The sequence below is a fragment of the Perissodus microlepis genome, chromosome 7 (assembly GCF_051167445.1).
Source record: "Perissodus microlepis isolate ML-2025 ecotype Zambia chromosome 7, ASM5116744v1, whole genome shotgun sequence".
Taxonomy (NCBI): Eukaryota; Metazoa; Chordata; class Actinopteri; order Cichliformes; family Cichlidae; genus Perissodus; species Perissodus microlepis.
The window spans coordinates 16,735,149-16,762,536 of record NC_140467.1 but is presented as its reverse complement, the minus strand read 5'-3'; the positions used below and the strand labels follow the sequence as shown (position 1 = coordinate 16,762,536).

At 40.6% G+C, this 27,388-nt stretch overlaps 1 protein-coding gene across 18 annotated transcripts in view; it reads right to left on the bottom strand.

The window, feature by feature from the left end:
* The window catches only part of LOC146382888 (neuronal cell adhesion molecule-like), a 77,969-nt gene that overhangs the window by 23,948 nt on the left and 26,633 nt on the right, over positions 1-27,388 (bottom strand). For 10 of the 18 annotated variants that reach the window (XM_084933878.1, XM_084933880.1, XM_084933877.1 and 7 more), the window contains exons 2-5: positions 20,605-20,670; positions 1,673-1,828; positions 843-854; positions 174-279 (exon numbers count right to left, since the gene is read on the bottom strand). In XM_084933878.1, the coding sequence (XP_084790004.1) occupies positions 174-279; positions 843-854; positions 1,673-1,754 (200 nt within the window). In that variant the 5' untranslated portion in view covers positions 1,755-1,828; positions 20,605-20,670. Of the gene's footprint in view, positions 1-173; positions 280-842; positions 855-1,672; positions 1,829-20,604; positions 20,671-25,158; positions 25,282-27,388 lie in introns of those variants that run through there. The other 8 variants (XM_084933881.1, XM_084933869.1, XM_084933871.1 and 5 more) reach the window with 4 other exon arrangements.

Sequence of the window (27,388 nt, the reverse complement as noted above, 5' to 3'; positions counted from 1 at the left end):
ATTCATTCAAAGCATTCAAGGCCTGAATGTGTAGGAGTCAAGCAGAACTTTTCTGGCATTGTTTAGAAAACCTGCTGAAAACATTTTAAACATTTGTGACAGGTGGTACCTGAATCCACTCCTGGGGAATTTATATATTTTTTTCCATTTAAAAGAAATTCACGGATTCCTACCTGGGATGCGGTTTTCCCTTCGCCTCACAGTGGATTATAATGTTCTCTCGTGGGTCGACGATGTAATCTTTAGGGGACTGGTAAGTGATGGTTGGCGGCTGCGGCACTAAAGACAACCAGAAAACGGGCGATATTTAATCAGGACCTTTACTGCATAAGTAGGCCTCTTTTTTTTCTTTCCTGCTGCTGCAATGACCACACCAGCAGTGATTACCAATAACATGCAGACTTAGCATACTGAATAAAACCACACAGCTGTTTGCTGACAAACTGAAAAAAGCTCTCAGAATGTAGAAAGGTAGGCAGAAAGCTCAGGTACATTTCCTTTTATTGCAATGAGCCGATGCCTAATGTATTCCTGTCAGTGCTGCGGAGATAAGTAATGGACTATGACAAAACAAATGATATAAGGACTCATGCTGTTTGCAGTATTGCTTTGTGGAAAATACTCTACCATTGCAGAAACACACAGAACAAAAACAGCAAACAAAGAAACACAGAAATCAATGCATGCAACATGCCAAGGCCACTCGAAATCACACTCATTATCCTGTAAAACAAATCAGACTAAATGCAATTCAACAATTCATAACGAGCAGCTAGATAAAATGTAATCTTTAATATCCAAAAACAAACCGCAAGCAAAAACTCAGATTCTTTGAGACTTACATCCTTCCAGAACTTCAGCAAAGAAGAAAGAAAAAAGAATAGTGACAGTAAAAATAACCAGATATTAGTTGTGAAAAATATCCCCCTCAATATCTCTGCCTTGTAACAAGGTTCACACATGGCTAGCTCTATATTGAGGAATGGAGGCCTCCAGTGGTCAACCAAATACAAAAAAGCAACAGAAGCTTCAGGCTGAAACGTTAAATGTCAGTCCATGTAAGTCACAATTAGTATCTAAAAATTGTTAATATACAAACAACACTACATTTACACGGATAAAATGCAGTCACAGTAACTGGTAAATACATAAAGTACATTGATGAAACTACACAGATGCATACAAGAAAGGCTAGACTAGACTAGAGCTAAAATAGTTATTTGACTCCAAAATAATTATTTAATAGCCAATTTTCACATGAACAACAAATATTTTCTACTTTCAAATGGATGTGTTTCATATTTTTGTTTGCCACAAGAATTTTAAAGCAGAATTTTTAGATTCAGAAATTAAAAATAGCTTGTTTTCGTACTTTTCTGAAATTTAAGGCAAAATTAATAAATTGCGAACAATATTTATAACATAAAGAAGAAAAAGCTATACAGTGTTACACAAGGGTAAAACTTTTATCAGCCAAACTGTACTGGACCTGGAAGTCATTATCGGTAAATTTGTCAATCCAAAATCAAAATAAATTCGGCTTTTATGTGCTTGATTATCAAAATGTTTGATCAACTAATAGGCCGGGTGACTTATCTTGTAACTAAATGCAAAGTAACCCTGACACTGTGCGATCACTTTGTTTACAGCTGTGTGTGATTTGTTGTCTTACGGTCTAGTGGGACCTCCAGCGCAGTGGCAAGGTGCACCAGGAACAGCAGAAGCACTCCTACATCCATCCTCCTCCACTCCATGATCACGTGAGACGCAAAGGTCTGCCCCCAAATTCAGTGACGCACCGCCTCTGAGGACACGTGCACTTTCACAACTGCAGGTAGAGACAAGAGAAGAACAAAAGAAGGAAAGAGGCTTTTAGAGACATAAGCAAGGACAGAGACCGCTGGGCTGAATAGCACATCCAGTTACTGCTGTCATCAGTCATATAATGAGTTTTGTTCTATTATGTGGTTTTGAGTCAAAGAAAGAGAGAATGAGTGAGAGACACATCATAGCTCTAGCCACAGATTGATGTTAGTTACCGTCCACTGCAATTTGCTGGAAGCTATCTTTTTGATCTAGTGCATTCCGATAGGGACCGACGGGGCCCACATGGGTTCATTTTGCAGGGCTAATCACAGGCGCAGCCATGATGCCATTAGGTTTCTCTGCCGTATCGATCACATCAGCTGGCAGATGATATGCCAAGGGACAAGACAAGGGGACACTCACTTTACTTTCCATTTCACTCGGAGCTTTATCAATGTGATTGACTGACCGGCTGAGCCAGCAGCAAAGTGATCTGAAATGAGGTCAGATTTCAGAGAGCGAACCATCATTCTTTCATGAGACTGCTGTAGTGGGAATGTCATACGTGACGAGACAGAAATAAATATGTGTGACATCTCTGTTTGTCGAGGACAGTTGGTACAAGTTCAACAAGATTTCAGGTTAAGCTGAGGTGACGTATGTTTTCCTTGCTTGGGCAAACTGGGGTACTGATTCATTGTTAAGTGGGGATTTTTTTTTTGTTAAGTAGTTTTATCAAATTGTGTCTCCATCACAACCAATGACTGCAGTCATTGCTCTACAATCATTGATCACAACACAAGCGTTGAATGAACTGAGTAGAAAGCCACACAGCTCGCAGCTACCACATTACACCTTAATCCAGGCAAAAGATCATAGAATATAATATTGAAGTTATAAAAGATCAGAATGTGGCTCAAACTTCAGAGAAATCTAAAAAAGCACAAGGTTAAATTGACTGCTCATTTGAATTCATATTAATCTGCATAATTCAGTGCTGCCGAGTCAAAAGAATGAAGAAAATGAACTTAGGAGGAGTCGTTTTAATAACTGTAGTCTGACCTGTTTTTATCTCGCTTCTTCATCCACTGGCACCATATTAAAAATGTCACAGCTTAATTTAGAGCGCAGGCAGATTAATTTGCTACATTATCGCATAAGCAAATTCAGAATGAAAAAAATCACGTGGAGCACTCTAAAGCTGGAGTTACACATGCATACTGTATGCCTGCTTAGGGCGTGGGGCAGGTCAGGGCTGCAGATGAGGTTGTAAAAGCTATGTCTGGTACCAGAGGCTAGACAGCCATGCGGTAAGACCTGGTCTTCCTAGGGGAACTGAGGTATTTGTTAGTGCTGCCCTAAAGTCATGATTCAGAACCATCGTCAGAGCCGGTGTCTAGTAGCATGGGAAGAGACCAAGGCTAATGTCTACTGCCCCCAGCTTCAACTACACCTCTCCTGGGAAGGCCTGTATTATTCGCCCAGGGTAGCCAATCACACTGCTGTGGACACCTCAGGCAGCTCTGGCTTGGGATTTGACATGAAAAGATCCAGAGGGTCATTTCATCAAGCCAATTTGCAGGCTGCGGGCATCGGTGCTGAAACTGTACATTCCCTTTCCTTCAGTATATTTTCAGTTTCTGCTGGAAATTTACAATCACATGTTGTTTATGCAAAATCCATTCACGATTATGAGTAAGGTGTTGCAGCGCAGTGATTTTCTAGCACCAATTCATTTTGTTTGGTATTAGGCATTAAGGCATTAATGTCACCATCACTACTTTTGGGTTTTTTTCTAAATCATAAATTACAGCCCGAACTGAGAGTGAAAAAAAGGGTGAAGTAAAAATGGCCAGCATGTGACAGCAACAGAATAAATGTGTTAATTATACATTTTATGGTGAATCCCCAATAAGCTTTGAGATTCTTATCTGGAATGGAGCCAGGGATTCATCCTAGATTCATTTCCCAATTTAATGAGGTGTAGCAGCTCAGCTCCAGCCAGCCAGTGTGTTTCCTTTGTTCACACTGTACACGTGTGGGCCTGTGTTTACTTGTATGTGTATATGTGTGTACAGTATATGTCTGTTTGCTACAGTCACCCCTGTGAGTTGCAGTGATATGAGGCCAAACCTCATATCCATCTAACAGTTGAGTGACGGTGGAAACTCAGTCGACTCATGTCGTTCAGTATATTTTGAGCGTAATCCAAGCTGGGCCTGAATCTTGAAAAAAAAGAAAAAGAAACTAGAGTTCAAAACCAATTTTTTATTTCAATATACAATTATTCAAGGTGAACCTTAATCGCAAAATATATTTCTCTATTGCTGGACCATCCTATGCATCCTGTGCTGACAGAAGATGGAAGCCTAAAGTCAACATATCTCTCTTGCTGGAGCTCAGATAAAACCCCAGTCCCGTTTGGAGTGCTGTGCCAAAAGCCGTCAGATGGCTGATAATATCGAACAGGAAATTGTCTCTTAGACAAAAACACAACAGATTGGTAAGGGCACTTCCAGAAATGATTTTCACTCTTTTTCATATAGATAAAGCTGAGAAAGAAAACTAAGCTGGTGTCTCACTTTGAAACGTGATAACTGTTCGTGGCACTACCTCGTGATGACATCGTTTTTACAGCCGATACCAATATTTGGTGATTTTAGAACCAAATATATTGGCCAACAAGAAAATATATTTCTGGTGAGTTTTTCAAAGTGGCACTTTGAGTACTACACGGCAACTACACGCCAATTTATTCCATTCTATTCAAAAGAAAGCCGACATTTCTACAGCCGATATCTCAAAAATTTGGCAACTTACATGAAAACGATTTAGATTGAAAAATAACACCAAGTTAGATTTGGGAGTGAACCATGTCTTTAAACTTGTAGATTTGACAAGTACAGTGCTTATTCACAACTGCTGCCAGCTGCATCTAAAAAACAAGAGACAAGTGGGAGAGCCCATCCGAGGTCAATGCCATATTTTCCATTGTTCCCTTGCCTGTGCTTCACCTTATCCATCAAGTTTCACAGAATTCAGAAAGGTCGTTTTTTGATGCAAACATCCCTGCAGACAAACAGGCGGCACTGAAAACATATTTCAGTCTCAGCTCTCTCCTTGCAGACAGAGTCCATCATCTGAACACCATGACAGCTGCCACAGTAAACCAAAAACAAAGCTGCAGGGTGTAAAACAAAAACACTGAAAGATATGTATCAGTGAGCTAAGAGGACGTAGTAACTCGAATAATAATCATTTGGTACATTTGTTGCTTGTGGCATCTTAAACTACTTGTGATGAAGTAATATTAATATTTTGAATTTTTACAAAATACTTTGAAGTTATTGTTTTATGGGTTTTCTGTACATTTCTTGCATCTCTTGAAACATTTACATTCAATGACAAGTGAACATCAAATATGGAAAAGCAAGTTTTTTTGGAACTGTTTTACTCAGCCAGACATTTTCAGCTTAATGTGAGGTTAAAGTTGTTGAAAATCGTGCCTGAAATGGTTACAAAGAAAAGCCAACACAAACAAACATGTGGTTTACAAATGGCCAGCTTTGTTATCTGATTACAGAAAAAAAATGAATGAGCAAAGCTAGCGTTTAAATACCGAACAAGCTAAGTTCAGTAAAAATTAATGTCAGCAAAGTGAAAGGCTGCAATGTTAATTACTGTCTCCGACTACATAAGACCACCTTCGCTCACGTCTTGCTTTTCATTTTGTCAACACTCTGCTCTGTAAAAGCTGCATTGAGCTGTCTGCCTCTCATTCATCCAGCCTCTTCAATTACTCCATTGTCATTTTCCCATACCCAGCTACTTCACCATCCCAAAACTAATTGGTTTTGTGCACATGTCAGGGACATAGCACACGCAACAGCACATACACACCCAGGATAAAGCACATTCACAGAGGCTGTCAACAGAATGTGAGGGTCAGGACGTGTCTGAGCACACAGATAGAGGTGACAGGGGCACGAAGACTGACAATGGAAGTAGACCGCAGTGTAAATGAATTGCAGTCAGTATAGAAAAAATCCCAGTTGAATTCCCCTCACAGCAACAGATAACACTATATGCCTCATATGCTCATCACTTGCACAGATCTTGCCTTTGTATGTGCCAAACATTAGTGATGCAACACTGCAACCCTGACAGAATCACAGCTATTGCATCAGAACTCTACACTTTTAACATCTATGATGAAAAACAAGCCTTTCTCCTGCACCAAGCACCCTAATTAACTTCCATAATCAGTGCTATTGATGGCTCATGCAATCAGGGGTTTGTGAGCCTCGGTATGGCCTTAATGGAGCAGCAGGGATCCCCCACAGATGCCTGAATGGATGGGGGTGGAGGGGTATTATGATGAGAATGACTCCACGCTCAGGAAGGAGGTGATGAGGAAACTGATTCGGTTGGAAGCGTTTATTTTTCTGAGATTGCCGGGTACTCTCGGTGCCTGCTATTCATGCCTTGGGCTGCATGTATTTCTCTGTGCTATTAGACATCAGGAGTATGTGTGTGTGTGTGTGTGTGTGTGTGTGTGTGTGTGTGTGTGTGTGTGTGTGTGTGTGTGTGTGTGTGTGTCTTCCATGGATCTCAAAGTTGAGGTCAAAGAAGTTAAACAAATAGTAAGGTTATTACAGTTTAGCTAAAAACATCACTATAGATTACAATATAATATAATATAATATAATATAATAATACAGTTTAATCCTTTGTCTTTTTAAGCTGTGGATTCACAGCTAATGTGCTAAACAGGGGTAAGCGGTGATACAATTTACAGCAATGATACATGAGGTTGAATGTTCAGTGGCTTTGACTAATACCTTTCACGGGCCTCTTATTAGCAGCCACAGGACCACAACACACATTCCATGGGCCGGCTTCAGTGTATGTTTCCCATAATCTTCTCATTAGCTTTTGTAAATGAGGCAGCGTATGCAAATAATTGGTGTGGTTAACATATGAATTGGGGTCCTGTTGTTCAGCGAGACCCCATAGCCCAAAGAACACACCAGAGCCCTTGATCTGAACTGTACAATGCAACACAATAAAAGATCTTCAATCATCTGATTCACTGTAAAGATGCTATTTAAATTCAGCTTTCTGGCCAGAGCTGTAGTGGTTTTGATGCATAGGCCTCCCAAACACATGAGTAAATAGGCTTCAGTATTTTCATTAGTAATATTAACCACTTTATATGATGTGAACTCCACTGACTTTGCACCAGGCAGAAAATCACTCAAAGAAAAAAAACATGTACATGGGGTGTAATTATGGGATGTGTAGGCTCTTGGATTTTTCAGATACTTTGACCTTTATGTTTTGTCTACTACGTCATGAGTTCTTGCTTTTTGAAAAACTGTTTTAGGCAAGTCGTCACACTTCATGGAAAAGCTCGATTACATCTCTGGGGGTAGGCCTTTAAAGTTACAAGGCTTTGTTTTTGAAACTCCCCTGGCTATCGACATAAAACAAGTCTTAATTCTAATTGGCATCTGCTGCTAATGCAACATGTCCGGCAATTTGTCTAGTTTACCTTCTTTCAGAGCGCCACACATTGACATTCACAAAGCTTGCTCGCCATACATGCCAAAAACACTTCAGGATTCGCTCGCTGTTCCCTCTGCCTAAATGCTAATCAGAGACGGCGCCGGCACTTCTGAGGAAGACGGCCTCTTTAACATGCAGATGGAAGCAGCACCACTAGATGGGATGGTGCTCTTAACGCCTTGGAGGTCTAAGTTATCAGAGATGATAACGCTAACCTTACCCTGGCCCTATATTTTAGGAAAAGGCAAAACTCTCTTTTCTTTCCTTTTTTTTGGGGGGGCAGGTGGAAATGAAAACAGATTTTGATTTGCGTTACAATCATTATTTTTCTTTGATCCCTGATTGCCAAGACTTGGGAGAAAAACAAAATTGCATATTCTGATTGCCTGGGGCTAGACTTAGAATTAGGGATATCACTGATAACGAATACATTATCGATAAGGAATCCAAGTGCAATAAAAATACATATTTCTTTTATTTGATACATTTAGTTGCTACGTCATGTCCTCACATTATGGCTGCGTTTCCTCAATTAGGTCTCTCGTTCTTGGGGTTTGGGTATAAATCCCTCTCCTTAGGAAAAGTACTAGCGGGGAATCGCAAATGTGTATCTGAACTTGATCTTTATGCAATAGCTGATCACTACACTATAATTACTTATGTATGAGAACATTTCTGCTTGTGCAGAAGGGGGCAGATAAACACCGGAGCAGTGCAAAGCACGGAGCTCGAGTATGCCTGCCCTACCACATGAGAGCGTTATGGGTGAAGCCATTCATATGCTGAGCAGACGTTCATTGTCATGAGCAAATGCAAGAGGAGTGGGAGGAATGCATGCTGACCTGCTTCCTGAATAGCTAAAGAAACTGTTAAAATCCTCATACGACACCACAAGACAAACTTCAGCCACAGAGACATGGCAGGTTTGAACAAAAAAAGTAATCAACAAAACCCAATCTCCTCTGGGAACAAATCCTGTGAGCCAGCAGATAGAAATATCTGTGCATTTGTAAACTCAAATAGTGCTTTAGGAGTTAAGCAATTTAAATCTCAGCAAAGATAGTAAAATGGTTTCAAGCTAAATATAGGGACTGTCTGTACACTTTCCAGCAGAGTACAGCCACTCAAAACTGCACTCCAAACGGGCATTCTGTATCCATGGCAATCCCCTCAATACTTTTAGATTTCCATGCCAACAAAAAAAGTCAATTCTCTCATCAAATACAGACAAAAAAAGAAAACAGGAGAAAAAGGCCCAGGCCCATTTATCATCCCAAAAGTAACCTTAGAGAAAACCTGCACATTTGACATCTGTTTGGTCCAAAAAAAAAACAGTCTCAGCCTCCTCTGAGCTCAACAAAAGAGATGTGATTAGAATCTCAGTTTGCCACTATGTCCACACCGGATGGCTTACTACACGTGTGAAGGGTCTCTCAAGATGGTGCCAATATGAGAAGTTTACATTAAGCTTAGGGGTGCCATAACGAGAGTCTGTGTGCAGGAAATGATCACCTCTGACTCACAAAAGCTCTGATGTAGCAAATGAATTCCAGCGGGCTAAGTCAGCCATGGTAGCACAAAGAAACAGTGTTTATATATGATTGCTCTGAGTCAACAGTTGCAACTAGGGCTTTCTAGAAAAGCATGACTGTATAATGAACGCACTTCTGCTGGAATTTGAATTGTGCTGATACAGTATGTAGGCAGGCAGGGAGCAACTGGTCATTTGGAGCTGTCTGCACTTTGTGCGGGTACCATTCACTCCAGTAAAATCTGCCGGCAACATCAGATAACAAAGCGTGAACACTGACTGTGAGCTGGAACAATCTGTTACCGCTGCGTGTTACCAGAACATGTAATTCAAAAGTGAGAAAGGAGCAGGTGGACAGAGGCGGTGAGGCTGAGTCTTATTGAATACAATCTGTATCCTGTGGCCATTTCTCTGCACATAATTAGAATAAACAGCACGCTTATATTGATTCACAGAACTATAAAGGAAGAAATAAAATAGTTTTTTATTCATGTAAAATCCTTAAGAGAATGCTTGTAAACAGAAATACACATATAATTTACTGAAATAAGTTATTTTAGTGGAACTTCTGAGGTGAGCTCTAAGCTAAATGTTAGCACAATGTTAGCATGCTATTAGCTTGCTAACATCGCTTGCAGTATTGCTTACAGTATAGCTGTACTTTCAAATTTAACATAGTAGTGCCTATTGAGTAATAGGGATGTAACAATTACGAGAAAAACCAAGATTGCAAACCTGAATAAAAACATCTGCATCATGATACTGCCATCTTTCTCTACAATGATACTCATGGGGATTGGTGTGGTCTTCTGCTGCTGTAGCCACTTTGCTTCAAGGTTTGACCTTTGTGCACTCCTCTATACCTTAGTTGTAATAAGTGGTTTATTTGAGTTACTTTTGCCTTCCTGTCAGCTTGATGAGGTCTCTCCATTCTCCTTTGAAGTCAGGCATTACTAACGGATTATTATATAATTTTCAGCACATTCTCTATAAACCCTAGAGATGGCTGTGTCAGAAAATCCCAGTAGAAAATATCTACTGGGGAAATATCTAGATCTGTTAAGGCTCAGTAAAGTGTGGTGAAAGTTGTAATATTTAAAGATCATTAAGATAATGAGAGAACTCAAAAACACCTTAAAAATAAAGTTATTTTTTGTTATTATCTCCTCAAGTGTTCAGCACTGTAGTAAAAATATTTTTTGCATGTTTTTTTGTCCTTCTGGGGCTTTTTTCTACAAAATTGTATTTGTGATACAAAAAGTAGTCAGGGAAATCGCCAAAGTCACTCACATTTATCCTTGGAGGAAACCGTGGCCATCTCCAAGCCAAAGTGTTCCAGTGTACCTACCGTCACAACAAACTGACACAATCCCTAAAGACTTGCTGCCAGCAATGCGACTAGAGAGAAAGTTCTGCTGGCAAACAAAGTGTGAATACTGGCTCTGTGATGGAACAATATGTTATCACAGTGTTTTACCAGAATATTTAATTTAAAAGTGGGAAAAGTAAGCTGTGAGAAAATCTGCGGCAGGTGGAAGGAGGCAGTGAGTGTTGTTATTGAGTGCCACCTCTGCATTCACAGAGCGCCACAATAGGTCTCTCCCGCTTTTCCTTCCTTCTCCTCCTCCACTGTCAGCCCCTTCCACTCCACCCCACCTGTTTGTAAAAGGTCAGCACAGAGGAGGGTCCTCAGGCCCCCACCGTCCTCCCCTTCCTGGACCTACAGATCCCACTCCACAATCATCCTCAACGCTGGAGCCTAGAGCCAGGAAACTCAATCAAAGAAGGGCTTCAGAGAGCTCCAGACCTCTCAAAACCATCCATTGTCTCCGTAAGGCTTCCAAACACTGCAGCAGGTCTATATGTAACACTGTAAGAGGAGTTGCTCATTACTGCCTGTCCCCAGCTTCACTTTGTTTCTTTTGTGCAGCTGACACAAGAATCTAGTTGCCCAGCTGGGCCAATAAAAGAGAGTGGGGTTACATAAAAAAAACCAAGAGAGAAAAAAAAGAAATTCAGAAAAGGAATTCATTTGCAGGAGTGAATGATGACGTGACAAATATGTTGCACGTGCATAAAGGTGCCATGTTGGTGTTTTTTTCATAAAAAAGACACATTATACATAAATCTGTCACCTGTGCCAGTGTGAGACAGTACTTTAATGGCATCTGTTCAAAATTTGCCATTCATCCCGCGAGTTAAGAGTATTAACTGACACGCCGCACAACAATGTGTGTGAATGTCAGCGCAATCCATTATCATATAAAGAAAGCACTATGTAACTGCCCCCTCTCGCTCACTCTCTCTCCCTCCCAGCCCCTCCTCAGCCCCTTTCAGATACGGCAGGTGAATACAAATCATTTCCCCTCCGCTGCTCTCCAAAAGGACTCACCATCCAATTTCAGACACAGAGGACACAAACAATGGTCCTTTCAAAGTGTGAGAAAATCAAATCATGGTTTTTTCTTATTAAAAGACACTATTAGGAGGTTACCCTTCCTCTTGTGCAGAACCAGCTCAGAAAAACAGAACTGAATCAAAGCATCTGTGAGTTAAATAAGTTTTTAAAAAATATATATATTTACATGTCAGATCAATAAATGACTAAAGCAATTCGTACAGTAATAAAAAAAATTAAATCAGGTCGAAGGACTGAACACAGTTGTGTGAAAAAGTAAATACACCCACTGCTTCCTTAGGAATTAAGAGGGTAAGTAATGATAAGCATGTTACATGTTAACGTTTATAACAGTATCATTAGAAAAAGAGTGAACAAATATGGCTTGTTTGGACAGGTTGTGTCCAGAAGAAAGCTTCTTTTCTCTAAAAAATGCAAAACACGCCAGCACAGCTGAAGTTTGCAAAGTTGCACCTGAACAAACTACAAGACTTCTGCAACAATTGCCTTTGCACAAACAAAACCAAATGTTTGACCATGATGCACAATGCCAAAAAGAAAGCAGAGCATATTAGCACAAACATCTCATACAACTGGACGGGTACAATCACAGGGTCTCTGCACCTTGGAGTCACTGCCCATGAACTCTTCTGTGCACCAAAGTTTTTAGAGTTAAACACGAGGCCAGCTGTGACAGCTAAAGCTTGGCCCAAACTGGGTCATGCAACGGGGCAATGATCCCAAGCACAGCAGCGCATCTACAACAGAAAAAGCTTCACTGAAAAATCCAGACCTCAAACTGACTGAAATGCTGTGGTGGCATTTCAGAGACCTGTGCACAAAGAAAGAAGAGTAGGCCAAAATTCTTCCGCAATAATGTGAGACACTGATAAAGTCTTACGAAAATGGATTACTTCATATTATTGCTGCTGAAGGTCCTGCCACCTACTGAATCCCGACTGAATCATGGGGTGTACTTAGTCGTTACATGGAGTTCTGTAATCATCTTTCTCATTACTTTATTTTGCTTTTGCTATTAAACTTTCAACTGTTTCCGTTTTCACTCATTACTATTTTTAGTTGCAGTCTTTTATTAATACTCTACCAAACATTGTTCAAGACAGAGGGGGGAAAAAGACTTGAACATTAAACTGAATACAAAAATTTGGTTCTCTAGCTGTCAGAAGGCGGAATAATTATGAGTCAACTCACTTTCCCAGTCATATACTTTTTCCTCTTATTTACACTCAGTGAAAAACAAAAAACAGTACCATTAACCAACCCACACAACTCACATTATTCACCAAAATACACCGCAGCGCATATAGAAGTGCTGCTTAATGTGACAGCAGTGTGTCTGCAACGCTGATCCAAACATTCACTTTGGGTCGAGTCTGAATGAGCTTTGCTTACTTTGGCAAAATGTATGGGCACTCTGTTTCTGTAGTCAGGTTTTCATATGCTAAACTCGCCTCCAGGGGAAGTGAACAATTCATCAAAGATATCCCTGTGCAAACTCCTCCAACATTTCTTTGAAATGAAGGCAGAGATGCTGGGAATTTTCAGTCTGAATTTCCCATTTCAGATGGAATTTGATCTAATTAAGCTCTGAGGCCGAGAACTTGTGTATGTTTTATTTTACCAAAAGGAAACAGGGAGAGCGATAACATCTCCCTTAAGCTGATGGAACTATTTTTTTTGTCAGTATGTAATTGAATGACCTAATTTTAACTGAAGCATTGGATTTGGTAAAATTAAAGAGTGAGTTTGAAGATTAAAGAATACAATGAAAATAAAACCCCTGGAGGTTGAGTGACTGATCAGGACTCTTGGTGCCTTACCGAGGCTTAGTGTGAACATGCTTCTATCTCTCTCATGGGTCTGGATGACTGAAACGTTAGCTAATGAGTATTAATGACAATAATGAAAGACTTAGCCTTCTCATAAAGGGAGTCTCTTTATGTTCTTCACAACTTTCCTTGGATGTGCGGCTGATGCTGAGTCGTGACAATACGCCAGAGACTGAACAAAAAAATTCTTGGTGTTACAGCTTAGCAATTTTCCCTTTTACATCCATCATTTGAAGAGTCTGAGTGGTTTCGAGTAGGTCTGATATTTTGCCCAGAAGGCGCCGCAGCTCAGACAAACAGTGCTCCATCCTTACAGATCATCTGGTCCCATCAAAAATAATGGCCTCCGACAAGAACTGCTCCATCAGCCCTCATTTGTCAACCGGTGATTCCGGAGGAAACACTGCTCCCATTTAACACTAACAGTCCGCAAGCTTCCGCTAACAGTCTCTGTCCTGCGTCTGCCTTTGACAGGATGAGACCGGTCGCTAATGCATGAGAAGTGTCTGCTGAGTGTTGGATAATGGCTGTGTGAGGCTTTGGTGGAGCCTGTGGCGTTTATCTGGCTGCATCTATCACTCAGTACAGGTAGAGGAAAAAGGATGAGGCAGTGAGGTCAAACATCGCTGTAGGACAAAGCGTGTGTCACTTGCTTCTGGGGAAGCCACCCAGAGGTGTTTCAGTTTTTTCTGACGAGGGGGGGGGGTTATGCCTCCAATGCTTAACATGACAGAATAATGAATTACCAACCTAACACATAATGATACAGTACAGTATCTCCACAGGAAACACCTCACCCACCTCCTCTGTCAACACACGAAAAACGAATAAGAGGATTTTACTGGTCGTCGCGTTTACATTAAACAGTGCGCTTCAAACACAGTTATTCATAAGTTGGGTTATTATAGCAATTTCTGGGGGGGTTTCTCTAAAAACAGTACTTTTCTCAGTACATAAACACAAGAAAATATTCTTTGCATATTCATTTTCATCCTCAGCTAATGAAGGTAAAGTTATTCAGCATTAAATGGTGTGATTACACAAGCAGCCACAGCCAAACACGGCTGAATAAAGTGTAGGATAAAATTACAGAATATTTAATGTGATTCACAAACTATTTCAAATGAAGATGATGGTTTTCAGTACTCAGCGCAACAGAATTTTGTGATGTGTCAACGATACAATGTAAACCTAAACTATCTGTAACCAGAAAATTGTGTTTTTCAATGTCCATCTCAGGCTTGATTTAAAAGTTTCCACATGTTTTCTATAGATGTCTCAGTTGAATAGCTGGTGTTTTACCGTACAACATTAATGCATTGACATTATACCACTTCACCAAGTAAATATAGCTGACATGGGCATCCATGCTTATCACATATGTAAAACAATTAAAGGCAAAACCCGTAGCCTTGACCTGTAGTAAAACAGAGCTGCAAATACATCTGCTCATTCTGAGCAATCGATTTTATCGCATGAAGAAATATTTCTTTCCTGCTGGGAGGGGTCTCCTTCAGAATGGCAATGCTCCCATCAAAAGAGGTCACTGAAACTGCAACGAGTATAAAAATGATTAATAGCCTTCTGAGTCACTAGCTAACCTATTTTGAAGACCTATTGAACATTTGGGACCAACATGTTAAAAAAGCACCACAAACTAAAATGATGTTGTCCTATGCCTAATAAAATCCATGTCTCTGTTTAGGTATCCTAATATTTTGGGGTTATTGTTTACTCCGTGTTTATAGCAATGCCTATTAATGTGGTCATTTAAAATGAATACAGTCAAAATAGTAACAGAAAAAAGTATTTCAATATACAGCCATAATTAAAAGTCTGAATCGCTTGAATCAGTGTGCCTCTATGTTTCATACGCACTCATTCCTTTACTCTCCCTCTCACAGCAGGTACACAGAGAGAGATTTCTCATTAGAATTGGCTGAGATGCAGGTGAGCCAGGGGTCACATCTAAATTCAAGCATTTGTATTCCAGCACGACACCCAGGGAGCACGCTGTTTATAGTGATGAGCAGATAGGCTCGGCCTTGAACCAGGACCCACAGCTAGCAGGCACATAAATCATTCGGTTTCTCAGAGGCTATTCCAACACTGATAGATCCCACCAGTTTCGACAGTATAAGGACAGTCTTCTCAGTCCTGAAGCCACATTGAAATTCTATCCTAGACATTTCGCACTGAAAAAAAATGTATACAAAAATCACTAATCACGCAGCGCCAACAAAGGATTTGAATCCTTGATGGGCCAGAGCCTGATCCTTCTCTGGCAAAATAAAAATAATGGTAAAGTGAAGTAGGGCCTTCCTTTTGAAAAATGCTCCCTCTTAAGCCAGTCGAATAGTCTGCCTGAGTATCTGAGCATTGATGGCTTTGTGAGTAAGAGTGGCATTGCAAAAGAACACATGTATCAACTGAACTGAAGTTAGATGGTATTAAGTTATAAAATCATATAACCTTAGATCTTCACTTCAAGTTGTTGTTGTATCTATAAAAGCGGAATGCCAAACTTAGGCCCGGCATGCCGATGGGCTTGCAACTGGCAGAAACCCTGTGTCCGTGCTCTAAATATGAAGCCAAGCCAGCAGTCAATTAGCTTAACAAAGCATAAAGACTGGGAGAAAGGGAGGATCAGCTAGCTTGGCTGGCTCCAAGAAACAGGCCTAGCACATAACTGTGTGAAAGTACACAACTTTTGATTCCCCAATAATTGGACAGAGAGGAAGAGCAGTGAAGGTGGAGCGAGGCCTGGGGCAAGGCTGTGCAGGTGAGAGGAGAGCGCAATCAGGGAAAATAAAGATGGAGATGCAACACCAGACACAGAGCAGACTCTGCTGAGCTGTTTGTGAAGCAGCTGTGCATGAAGCCAACTTTTTCCACTGCCCTGGAAGACGGCAAAGACAAGCAGAAGTCCCCCATGAAGGGCCTCACCAGCCTCTTTCTGGCCCTCACTGTCTTTGTGCCCATCTATTCATCTGCTTATTTTTTCATGTGCTTCCCAAAACTAGCTGGGTCTCCGGGTATCTCCCTGTTTGTGTCTGCTTCACACAAAACCAGTCTCACTGGGAAAAAAGCAGAAAACCTTACAGTAAATCTTTGGATTACATGTATATGTCATACACTTATACACTATGATTTCTGCATAAAAGTGGTCATGAAGTTAAGGTTATATCTAATGAGAAAATGCTGAAGTACAAGTACTCTTAAAAGTAAATCATCATAATAGACATGAGACATCTCATTTTTTCTCCTTCATCTATTAGAGTAGAGACACTAAAACAATGTGTCTATACGCAGCTTCTTTCCCACAAACAGGAGACATTACACGCACAGACATAAGTGTTGACATAGAGAAACGTAAAAGAATTGTCAGGCGTATAATGAAGAGACACCGGAGAAACGTCTTGATGCATTCATCTGAAACAGTGTGCGCTGGGAGCAGCCCAGAGGCCCTCTGCAAAAGCGTGTATCCCACTACTTATCCGCAGTGTGTCTGATCTCTGAGCTGCCGCTGAGTAATATCACTGCTTTCTAACCACATGCAAGAAAACTGCTGTTCTACTCACAGCAAACTGTTCAGTTACACTGAGCTGGGAAAATCTAAAACTGAAATTAGTGTTCGGTGTTCAGCCTTTTCAATGCAACTTTTAGGCTTTTTTTGGCTCTGCAGTGAACCTGAAAAACAACAGGAACTATGTTCGCTCTAATTAGGCCATGTTATCACTGCAGGCTAAAATAGCACTAATCTCTCGCATCTATTCTTTTCATAACACGCAGCCACGGCAAATCCCACTGAGTCTGATTTGTTCAATTTTCAAACTGATGCTCATCTGCGGCTCTCAATCAGACACATCTTATTTTTTGAACGTGACCTCAGTCTGAACAGTCACATATAAATTCAGAGGTGCTGACGCAGATATGTAGTTTTAGAAAAAACCTTTTTCCAGTGAAGCCATTCACATCGCGATCCGAGGATTGTGCTTCAACTCCACATTCACAGAACCTCTGAATGAAAATTACAGTCATTGCTCAGCAAATATCCATGAATAAAAAAAATCTCACTCTTTATCCTCTTTCTTTTTGTCATCAACTCACAAAGTTGCTGCATTTTACTTCACATGAGTTTATAAATGAAAGTGTAAATACCACCTAAGTGACCTGAATTTTTGACTTTTGTAACAGCATAATTCTCCAGTTATGTGTCTCTCACTCACATTCCAAAGTAGGCTTAGGGAGCATGTGGGCCTACCCTGAGTATGGATGCATAAACTGGTTGGGATTCAAACCCCCAAGCCTCTCTTCTGAAAACCAGTAGTGTTCCCACTATCTCCTAAATTGGGGGAATGGCTCACAGATCCCAGGAACGACATCTGAGATATCTGTCCAGAAGAAGGCAGTCCTAAAAACAGCAAAGATACTCCACAGGACCCTCAAACTCTCAGGCCTCCGGTAGAGGACCTGAGCTTGAAGGATAAGGAGTGTCCACAGCGCGAGTGGGGAATAAATATACATATATAAAATACACACATACACTTAGGGCTGTGCGATATGACCAAAATCTCATATCCCGATATAAGAATTCTATCGTCCGATAACAATATAAATCACAAAAATGTAACATTTTCTGTAAATTCTGTGAATCTCGGGCAGCTCGACTTGCGGGAAGTGTTTCCAGCTGCGCGTCATGTAGCTGGAGTCAAGTGTTTTAACCGATGCATGAAACTATACATTTTTAGACATAAGTTGTAACAGCCGCCGTTTTCTTTGTGAGTATTTCTTACACGGCGTGCCTGTTCTAACGTTTGAGTCTAAGGTTTATTTTTTAGCACCTGGCGGCTCTTTTTTACTTCTCATCCGTAAATAATTTGCTCTTTCACGTGATTCAGTTTATTTTGAAAAGTCTCAACAGGATCTTGAGCTTTATTGTGAAAGGTTTATGTGGAACATAAACAAGCGGACATGCGATGCTGTTACCGTCGTTGTTGCTAACCACAACGCATAAAAACAGGTGCTTGTCCATCCTTAGTGTGGTTATATTAAATATAAGAGAAAGAGAAAACTTTAAGAAATTAATATAGCCACTGCAGTGACCATCAAAACGATGAAAAAATATTGCCGTAAACGGTTTATTTCGCGACACCATGAAACAAACAATAGCATAAAATGAAACGTAGACGTCATCCGATATATATCGTTATATCGAACAGCCCTACATACACTCCTTCTATCCAAAGTATCACTGGGCAAAAAAAGCAAAGTCTGGGTTCATACAACCTTTTTTGTAACTTTGCCCTTTCTGTTTTGCAGGGGTCACTTTCTAACTCTTTGATTGTGGGCAGAGGAGACATGACACAAAATTAGGGGAGAGGAAGAATGTCAAGCATCAAAGGTTACTGAAAACCCTCCAGTCATTCTGAACAAAACTGCACTCACCTCGCCCACTGTTTTTTGAGATTCAGCAATGTAGTAATATCACAAGTAAAAATAAGATGGACTGCACCAGTAAAAAAAAAAAAAAAAACATCAGCCAGCTCCCTAGCTAGCAATGTAAAATAAAATGAAAATGAAGTTTGGGTAAATAAAACCTGGCAACCGAAGGGAATGCATAATATGCAGTTTCAGTTTTAGGTAAAACCAAAGAGCAGAATCAAGATATTTTAAACCATTTTTTAAAAATAAATAAATCCTTCAATGTTTGGCTGCAGAAAATAACTGGCTATGACCCACAGACACTAGTGGATTGTTGGCGCCTTTCTTCCCTTTGCTCTGCCAGCCCTGCGCTGCAGCCATCTGCACTTGTTGCTTGTTTTAGGAAATTTTGTGCCTTTAGCAAGTGAAACACGTAATCAGTTGTAGCAAGGTCAGACATTTGGAAAAATCAAAGCTATGGCCATAAAATCCTATGGTTGTGTTTCTTCTTATTATAATTACTATTTTATTTTACATTTTAGTAATGCACTCAGTTTACTATACTTGCACAGTCAGACAGACAGACAGATGGATAGATGGATAGATAGATGCACAGCTCTGATCTTTGATCTGTTTCCTACTCACCTCTATTTGTTATCAAAAAAACATTAATACAACACGCTCTGATTGGACCCGTGATTGAAAGCGGTGAAAGACAGCAGCATGGAGGTAAACAGAAACCTCTCTAGCCTCTATTGAAAGCCTGGGACCTAAAAGCTGTTTCTTCACAATACACACTTCACGCCTCACTGTGCTTCAAACTGCTACTCCTCGGTGTTGCCCTCTATGACGCGGCCATTGAAAAGTGTACACTCAGCCTCTCTGGCTTGCAGCACACATTCACAACACAATAACTGATTGCTGAGCATGAAGCAGAAAGAATTACAAATTCAGACACAGACAGAGAGAAAAGTCGAGGCAAAGAGAGAGATTCAAACGGGAACATAAATGGATAAACTGGAAGAGAGGGGGAGCCCCCTCGCCCCCCAATGGCAAAAGTAAAAGAACCATAGCACCAACAGCTGAGGCAGATGAGCTCCAAGCTGTCAGAGTCCCTTAACTCCCAGCCTCCCCGCTTGGCACGGCGTGCTGCAAGGGCGAGGTGGGATCCTTCCTTCACACTCCACTGGGCGGTGGACACACATCACACCGTGTCACCTCAGCTCACAGTGCATTAGATCAACTCCGTGCTGAATCACAGACACACTTTCAGCAGGGCAGAATGAGGGGGTGAGCCAAAGGTTACGGAGGGTCACTTAAAAACCACTGTGCTAGCGGAGAGCCAATTCTCTGGACTCTAATGCATCCAGAGACCTCACAGTCAAGAGAGCTACTTTACTGCTGCCATTAGGGAACTTTTCTACCTCTGCGATTTCCATTATAACGCATTATGTGTCAATAAGGCAGCAGGCGCAATTTAGGCACTGAGTGCTATTTTGTGATTTTTAAGTATTGACGCCCACTTTCACAGCAGTGGGCAATGATGAGAGGGTGTGCTACCGTGACAACCATAGGCATAAAGCAGACAACAGTGTTTTGTTTTTATTGGCTGCCCAACCTCGCTGCCAAAATGATTGCGGGCACACACACACACACACACAAGAAAACCACACTTTGCCACTAGAGAAATGGAAATCAAACAAGTGCTGACCTTCTACCTTTCAGCTAGAACAAAAGAGTAGGCACCGCTACAAAGAGTGAAAGAGAAAGACGTGTAGCTGTGGAAAGATTGGGGAGTTGGTTAGGGAGTGTTAATGTTAATAAATTCACATTCTGGCAGCATCATAGACGAAGATATTTAGACTGGGGACATTTGCCAGGAAAGGCAACAGACTGACATCTGTGTGTGTTCACATCCAGTGGGAGGGGAAATGGCTCTGAGAAGAACGAGAACGTTTGATTGCGAAAAGGCCGGAAGTTCACACTGTTTTGGAAAAGTTTTGATATCCGTGGAGTTTCCGACTTACCAGAGAAGCCCAAATCCTCTCTCCTCCTCCCTGGCCTGCTTCGCCCGCTGTCTGGCTGAATTCAGTCTGGTTAAAAAGGGACAGCAGGGAATAACAAATTTAGCGCACACTATGTAGAGTTCTCTGCTTTCCTGTTGTGGAAACAACCAGCATTTTAAACCAGCTTGAAAGGAACATCTAGACTTTCCTAAACGGCTTTTCCCAACATCTGTTTGATTTCAGAATGGCTTCACTAATCTGTGCTTTGTTTTTTATACTCTGCTAAAAACACTTCTTTTTCGTACTGCATGTCTAATGCTCCGTCACAGTCACAGCACAGATTAGACCAGGATATTTAGATAGAGAGAGATAATTCTCTCTTTCAGATCAATCTCTTATGAAAAAAGACCAATTCTCTTTTTAAATATATGTAATCATGCATGGGTGTGTCGACTGGCTGGAAATGCACTTAAAACGCTTCCAACTGTGAAGTTTTGGAGGTGAAAAGAATCTAAACAGTCAAGCTGTGTAAACAAGAGACTTTGAGAGGCAACAGTGTGCAATCCAAGCTGATAGACACAAAGGCCCGTGGCTAAGAGCTGGAGGAGAGACATCTCCTCCCTTCATCTCTCCTCTTGTCTGGTTTCATCTCCTTCAGCTCCTCTTCTCTTATCCCATCTTAACTCTGTGTGTATTCTCTATACTTGCTCTTGCTCTTCCTCTATGCCTGTCGTCCTCACCTATCTTCTGCTCGTGCCCTCTTTCCTCTGACCTCATCTCCTTTTTGGTTATATCACCTTTTCCTCACACAGCCTCCACTTTCAGCCTTCCTGTCTTATTATCTCACACTTGATAAAAAATAATTGAAATGTTTGCCTTAACGCACACTTAACTATATTTTTAAAAATCAATAAGAAAAGAAAAAGGTTTCACATGACAGCTTGGGGAAATTGTGGGGCAACCAATCGAGTCAAATGTGATCATCATGCCTTCATCCTCCAACCATCCATTTTCTTAACTTTCCTATCTAAATTAGGGTCACGGCCTATCTCAGCTGTCATAGGATGTAAAGTAGGAAACACACTGGACTTATCACGTGGCCAAGAAGGCTCTCTCCATTCATCTTCTTCCTCCTATCATGAGCTAAACTAAAGATCCCGCACATGGACCTGGGAGATAATATACAGATGTGTCTTGACAGATTTGAAATTAAATAAATATATATTTTGACATAAATCTCCAAACCCAGCCAATGTTTCACACTGAATTACTTCTCTCGTGACTCTCCTGCTATAAAAATATGAACTTTACATTGGGTCAGAGGCTGGAAAAGGCTTTGATTTTCTGTCCCAACCTATGCTGACCTTGTCTTTTCTCTCTCATTTTTCTTACTTCTGTTCGGTTTATCCAGCTTCTGTTGCGATTGGTGCTGTAGCAAAATCTCTCTTCTCTTTTCCTTAAACTGTGTCACAGTCAACACGGACACACCTAACGGAATCGATTGCAGAATGATTGAAGAAGCAGATCCAATTTACTTCAAGCAAAGGCTTATCGACTTCAGTCTCCTGCTCTTCATATGACTCGAAGTCCCACTGAGAGAAGCAGCCGTTTCCACTTGGCTAAATACGAACACTGCTTTTCACAACTGTCAACAGTTATTTGACATTAATTCTGCTTAACACAAATGGCGTATGTTTTGTCTCAATATCGCTCTTTAACCCCACTAACCAAAATTTAAATGTGTGCACCCTGTGCTGCACGCTTGTTTACAATCATATGAATTGTTTTCTAGCCATGTTCCCCCAAAACCTGCATTATTTACCACAACCTTCCGCACAGCTCGACGTTTCAAAAGCCTTACCAGCTTGCACAGTCACTTTATTACTTCTTACAGAATATTACAACAGAAAATCTGATCATCCCACAGCCCTGAATTTAAAGGTTTCTGACCCAGATTTTAAAAAACACTGACACGCATACTATTCTCTCACAGCATCACACTGTAATAATGCTGACACCTGAGCTGACTCCGTACCTGAGAGCAGCGCTACAGTTCAGCTACTGCCTTCTTCACCTTTTGTTTTTGGTGAATGCGCAACCGATTTTACAGTTTTCTTTTTCTCTGTGGGTTTGCAGGATCAAACAGCTGATTACAGCTGCGACTTTTTAGAATAAAACAAAGCAACAAAGTGACCTTTCCACATCCTGTTTGAAAGAGCTGCCTTCTGATCCCATCAAAAGAAACCTCCCACTATGTAATCGAGTCAGCCGTCTCACCACCCCACCTCTGCCCTTAGACACTACAGGGTCGTGCAGCGCTCTCGTCCAGCTCAGCTGCCATGGTGATAAGAAAGAGGACCGAGGACCGAAACTGAAAATAGCTTGAGACGGGATGCTGAGTTTGGGCAGCGAGCAGGACTACAAAGCACCTCACAGCAAGCGACCAACAGTACCCTCAAAACCTTAGGGAGCACTCTCGTGCCATGAGACCTGCCAAACAAAGCAAACATCTGAATCTTCTAAAACTCACAATAACACTGATGCTTTGTGGAAAAAAGACGGCCCAAAATAATAATGAACACATCGGTGCTCACCCCTTCAGTTCTTTTGTGTCATTCTGCTTATTGTCTGGGTTTTATCCTTTTGTTAACAGCGTACCAGCAAACTGTACACACCCTGCCAAATCAACAACCCACAAACAAAGTTTTAGGATAGCTGCTTAACACTGTGAAGCATTTAGCAGTTAGGAATAGATAGAGATATACTGATATTGTCATCAGGAGTCGGTGGAGACCAAACCAGAGCTACAAAGAGAGCAGATATCTGTTTGAAATAGAGTCATCAAGCAGATCAAAACCAAATTAAAAATATATTATGTTAATCCGTATTTGAACAATGTGCACGAAATAACAGATTGCTAATAATTTCAGCTTTACACACTCATAATAAGTAAACAGTATGTATATCTTATGGCGCTTCAAAGGGGCCAAAAGTAAATTTATTAAAATGCATCAAAAATAAGTAATCTTGAGATGGTGTTCACATCTTTTTTGAGCTATCTAAATGTGTAAGACTTTGTATTCTATAAACAGAACACGCTGACTAAACTCTGTTTGTTACAACTGTGAAGTAATGAGGAAAAAGTGTGTCACGTAACTCAAATGCATACATTTAATTGATGTCACAAAGCAAAGACGGCATAGTTAGTACACCGCTGAATACCTGCTTCTAAGGACATTGTTTTTCATTTGTCATCTCATGCAAAACAGAGCAGAGACGCATATACTGCATATTCGGCATGTCCGGTGAAATGTCAACAGGCGAAACAAGCATGGCTCACTGTAGAAATGCTAATTAGCACAGTGTCATTCCTCTAATGAGGGTCTGGTTGGCTTTCTCTTCCAGGCTGTGTTGTTCTTAGCTGTACGTTTGTGCGTGTGTTCCTGTGTCCATAAACAGGGGAAGGGGGCTCAGCGTTGGCACGGAAGCCTATTGGTTTAATTTTAGACTATCGCCTAATGAGAGGCAGAGTGTGGCTATAGATGATACCGTTCTCCCAATGAAGTGTCATTACTGCCAAAGAGGGAAGAAATATTGAATTTAATTTAGAGGACATGGCTTGCAGATAGAAAGGTTCTGTTTTTTTTGTTGAAATTACATTTTAAAGCAAGCAGGCTCAACAAAATGAAGAGGATTTGTTGATTGTGCAAGCGCTGGAAAGGTGCAAAATCTCTATGAACGTGTTAATATCAAACCTGAGCTGCAAAACCAGTCTGTAGGTTTTACCACAAGGAAAACACCCACAGCTTCATCTGTCAAAGAGTGACAGGCTACAAGTACACGACGAAACCAAGTCTCAAAATGTTTTAGTAAACATTTTCAGACTCATGCAACTGATGACTACTTTGTGTATCAACTAGTTTGCAGATTTTATATTCATTTGGTAATGTGGTGAAGAAACTGACCGTCGTTCGTTTTGTCTAAATAATCTTCAGAAGCCTTTTGCTGCCCAGTCAAGTTAAAAACCCAAAGATATTCAATTTACTATCACAAAAACTTTAAAAGATAATATTTTGCTTAAAAAAAAGGGTGAAAACACTGAACAATTCTGTCAATTTAATATGTGTTTGTAGTTCTAATTTTCAAAAATAATTGTCAATCAACACCAACATGTGATAAAACAACCAGCATGAGCTCTAAAAAGCAAAAAGCAACACCATCAAATGTAATTTCTTGGCTGATTAATAGTTCAAACCCCCCAAACACTTAATTTTAAATCGTATAAAAGAGAGAAGACCAACACACAGTCATCACCGAGAAGTTTAAAGCAGCAATTATTTGATATTTGTCCTGATTAATAATTAATATTACCAATGAACTGAACCCAACAATAATAATAATGGTTCCTTTTTTAAAATCAAATAATTGCTGAAGCGGTTTAATCATCCAGGATATTTCATCAGTTCTCACAAAAACATATTCAAAACTTAAGAAGGTGACTTATGCAGATCTTACAGAGCAAAACAGAGACACTGTGCCCCTAAATGCCGTTTAACCACAAAGCCGATACATCACCTTTATCTCCGTGTGTGTCAGTAAGGATAAGTCGCCTCAGTTTGTGCATTCATTGCATAAAGCCAGTTCATCTGTCATAATCCCGGTGGTTGTTTACTTCTCGACGTGTCTGCTATAACTGACTGACAGCAAAGAGAGAGGGGCTGGTTCCCTCGCACACCCAAAACCCCTCCTCCAAAAAAAAAAACAAAAAAAAAACCTCCCCTGACCCTCCCTCCCCTCTCACAGTGGGATTAAAACAACCTTTTGTGTCTCTACAATAGAGGTTAAACATTTCCTGGTATCACATGAACTGCTCGCAGAATCCACATAGTTACTGGGTGGCAATTTTTAGTATTTTATGCAAGAGCATGAAATATTTTTAAAGTTATTTGTTTTTATAAGACGTAACAGTCTGCGAAATGAGGCAATGACAGAAGCGCAACATCCTGCTATATGAATCTGGCAGAGCATAAAAGCAACAGTGGCACTATAATTGCATGTTAAATCAAACTGCACCCAGTCTACAGTAAAATAACTGTCAGCTGCACTGATTGTGCTCGAACCAATGCGGCCTTCAAGGCGTTCAATAGAGGGTGGAGGCTGAACAGCAACGTAAGAAAAAAAAAAGAGTAAAAAGCCTCAAGGCACATCCGAAGGACTTCCTTTCCCATACAGTTAGACACCAGAGAAAGTACTCACCTACACTCAACAGATGTCCCCATGCAATCTAATCTAGCTGACACAGTGAGAGGAAGCTTATTTATTGCCGACTCCTCGCCAGCATTATTGCAACCCATTTTAAGAGAATAGATGTGAAAAGTCTTTTGACGTCCGTTAGCTATGGTTGCAGAGGGTAACAATGGTTTGAAAGAGTCACTTTTCTCTGGGCCCAGCCTTAAATAACACCCCCTCGCTGCAAAAGCACTGGAAATGTAACTTTATCTGCATCAAAGAGGATTCTCGCTCCGACTGAACAAGGACCTCAACCCTGGTATTCAAAAAGCACACGTATTTACTCCAGAGTTTTTATGTCTTTATGCTTCCACTTTGCTCCACAGAGTAATTTTTAAAATTGTTATTTTTTTTGTTACAAGTAACCATTCGAATTATGATTTTAAAAGTGCAAAACATTTACAAAAGATTAAACTAGCGGTTCACAGTTTTTGTTGATCTGTGACTCATAATTGTCAGAATTTTTTTTTAAAAACAACCACAGCATCACACATTAATTCCAAAAGGCACACTTCCATACATGCACACAGATGTATAATAGCTTAAAAATAGGCATACAGTAAGTGGACATGGTATAATGGAACATATCTCTCTAAAGACAGATATCAGGAAATTAATATGCAGAACTTGTAGGCAAAGGACATGAGTTTTGACACCATTGGCACAATGTTTATCACATTTTTGGTTTCTGTTCATAGCTTAAGGTCTATTGACCAATCACATTTGTTCAAAGAGGGATTGCACTTGTAGATATTTCATTACTATACATTGTTAATAGTTCTTCTTCACTTTTACTGAAGTATTTTTTCATTGTTCAAATGCTTGCATAAAAAAAGAGAGGGTCTCCATTCACTGGTTGCGCTTTTGGGAATACCCACTTCATAATACTCCATGGCATATGACATCTGTCTGCTCCAGTGGGAAAAGCTGAATGGCTTCACAACATGGTCATTGTTGCAAATCGCTGTGAGTACATAACGTCCACCCACTCACAATGATGAAAACATCAGCCCACAGACCATCAGAGTGTCACTGGTGGTCGAGAGACTCGAAACCTTTGCACTGCAATTCCAGCTTAATCTGCTAATGAACAGCTTCTGTCGTCCTTTTGTGTAAACATAACTCAGCGCGTTGAGCTTTCTCAGCATCTACCGTCTCTGCATGAGAAGCCATTAATTTAAACAAAAAAATGTATCATAAATAAAAGCATTCATTGTAGCGGACGTCTTTCAGGGAGATGATGGATAGCAGTGAGGTGTACGTATTGTGGTATGAAATGAGTGAAAGGGCCATATTTCACTGAGCGAGGGGCGTGATTGACCAAGTCTAATGGGCATTATTTCTGCACACTGACTCCGTAGTGCAGAGACACTGGGTGATCCCTGCCGGCCCATTTGCTCTTTCAGTCTCACACTGAGATAGGACCGGCGCCCTCCCTGGTCTTTGTCAAGACACCAATAGAAGAACGATATTTCAATGGCAACTGCATATTTCAATAGAAACTTTCAACAGAAAA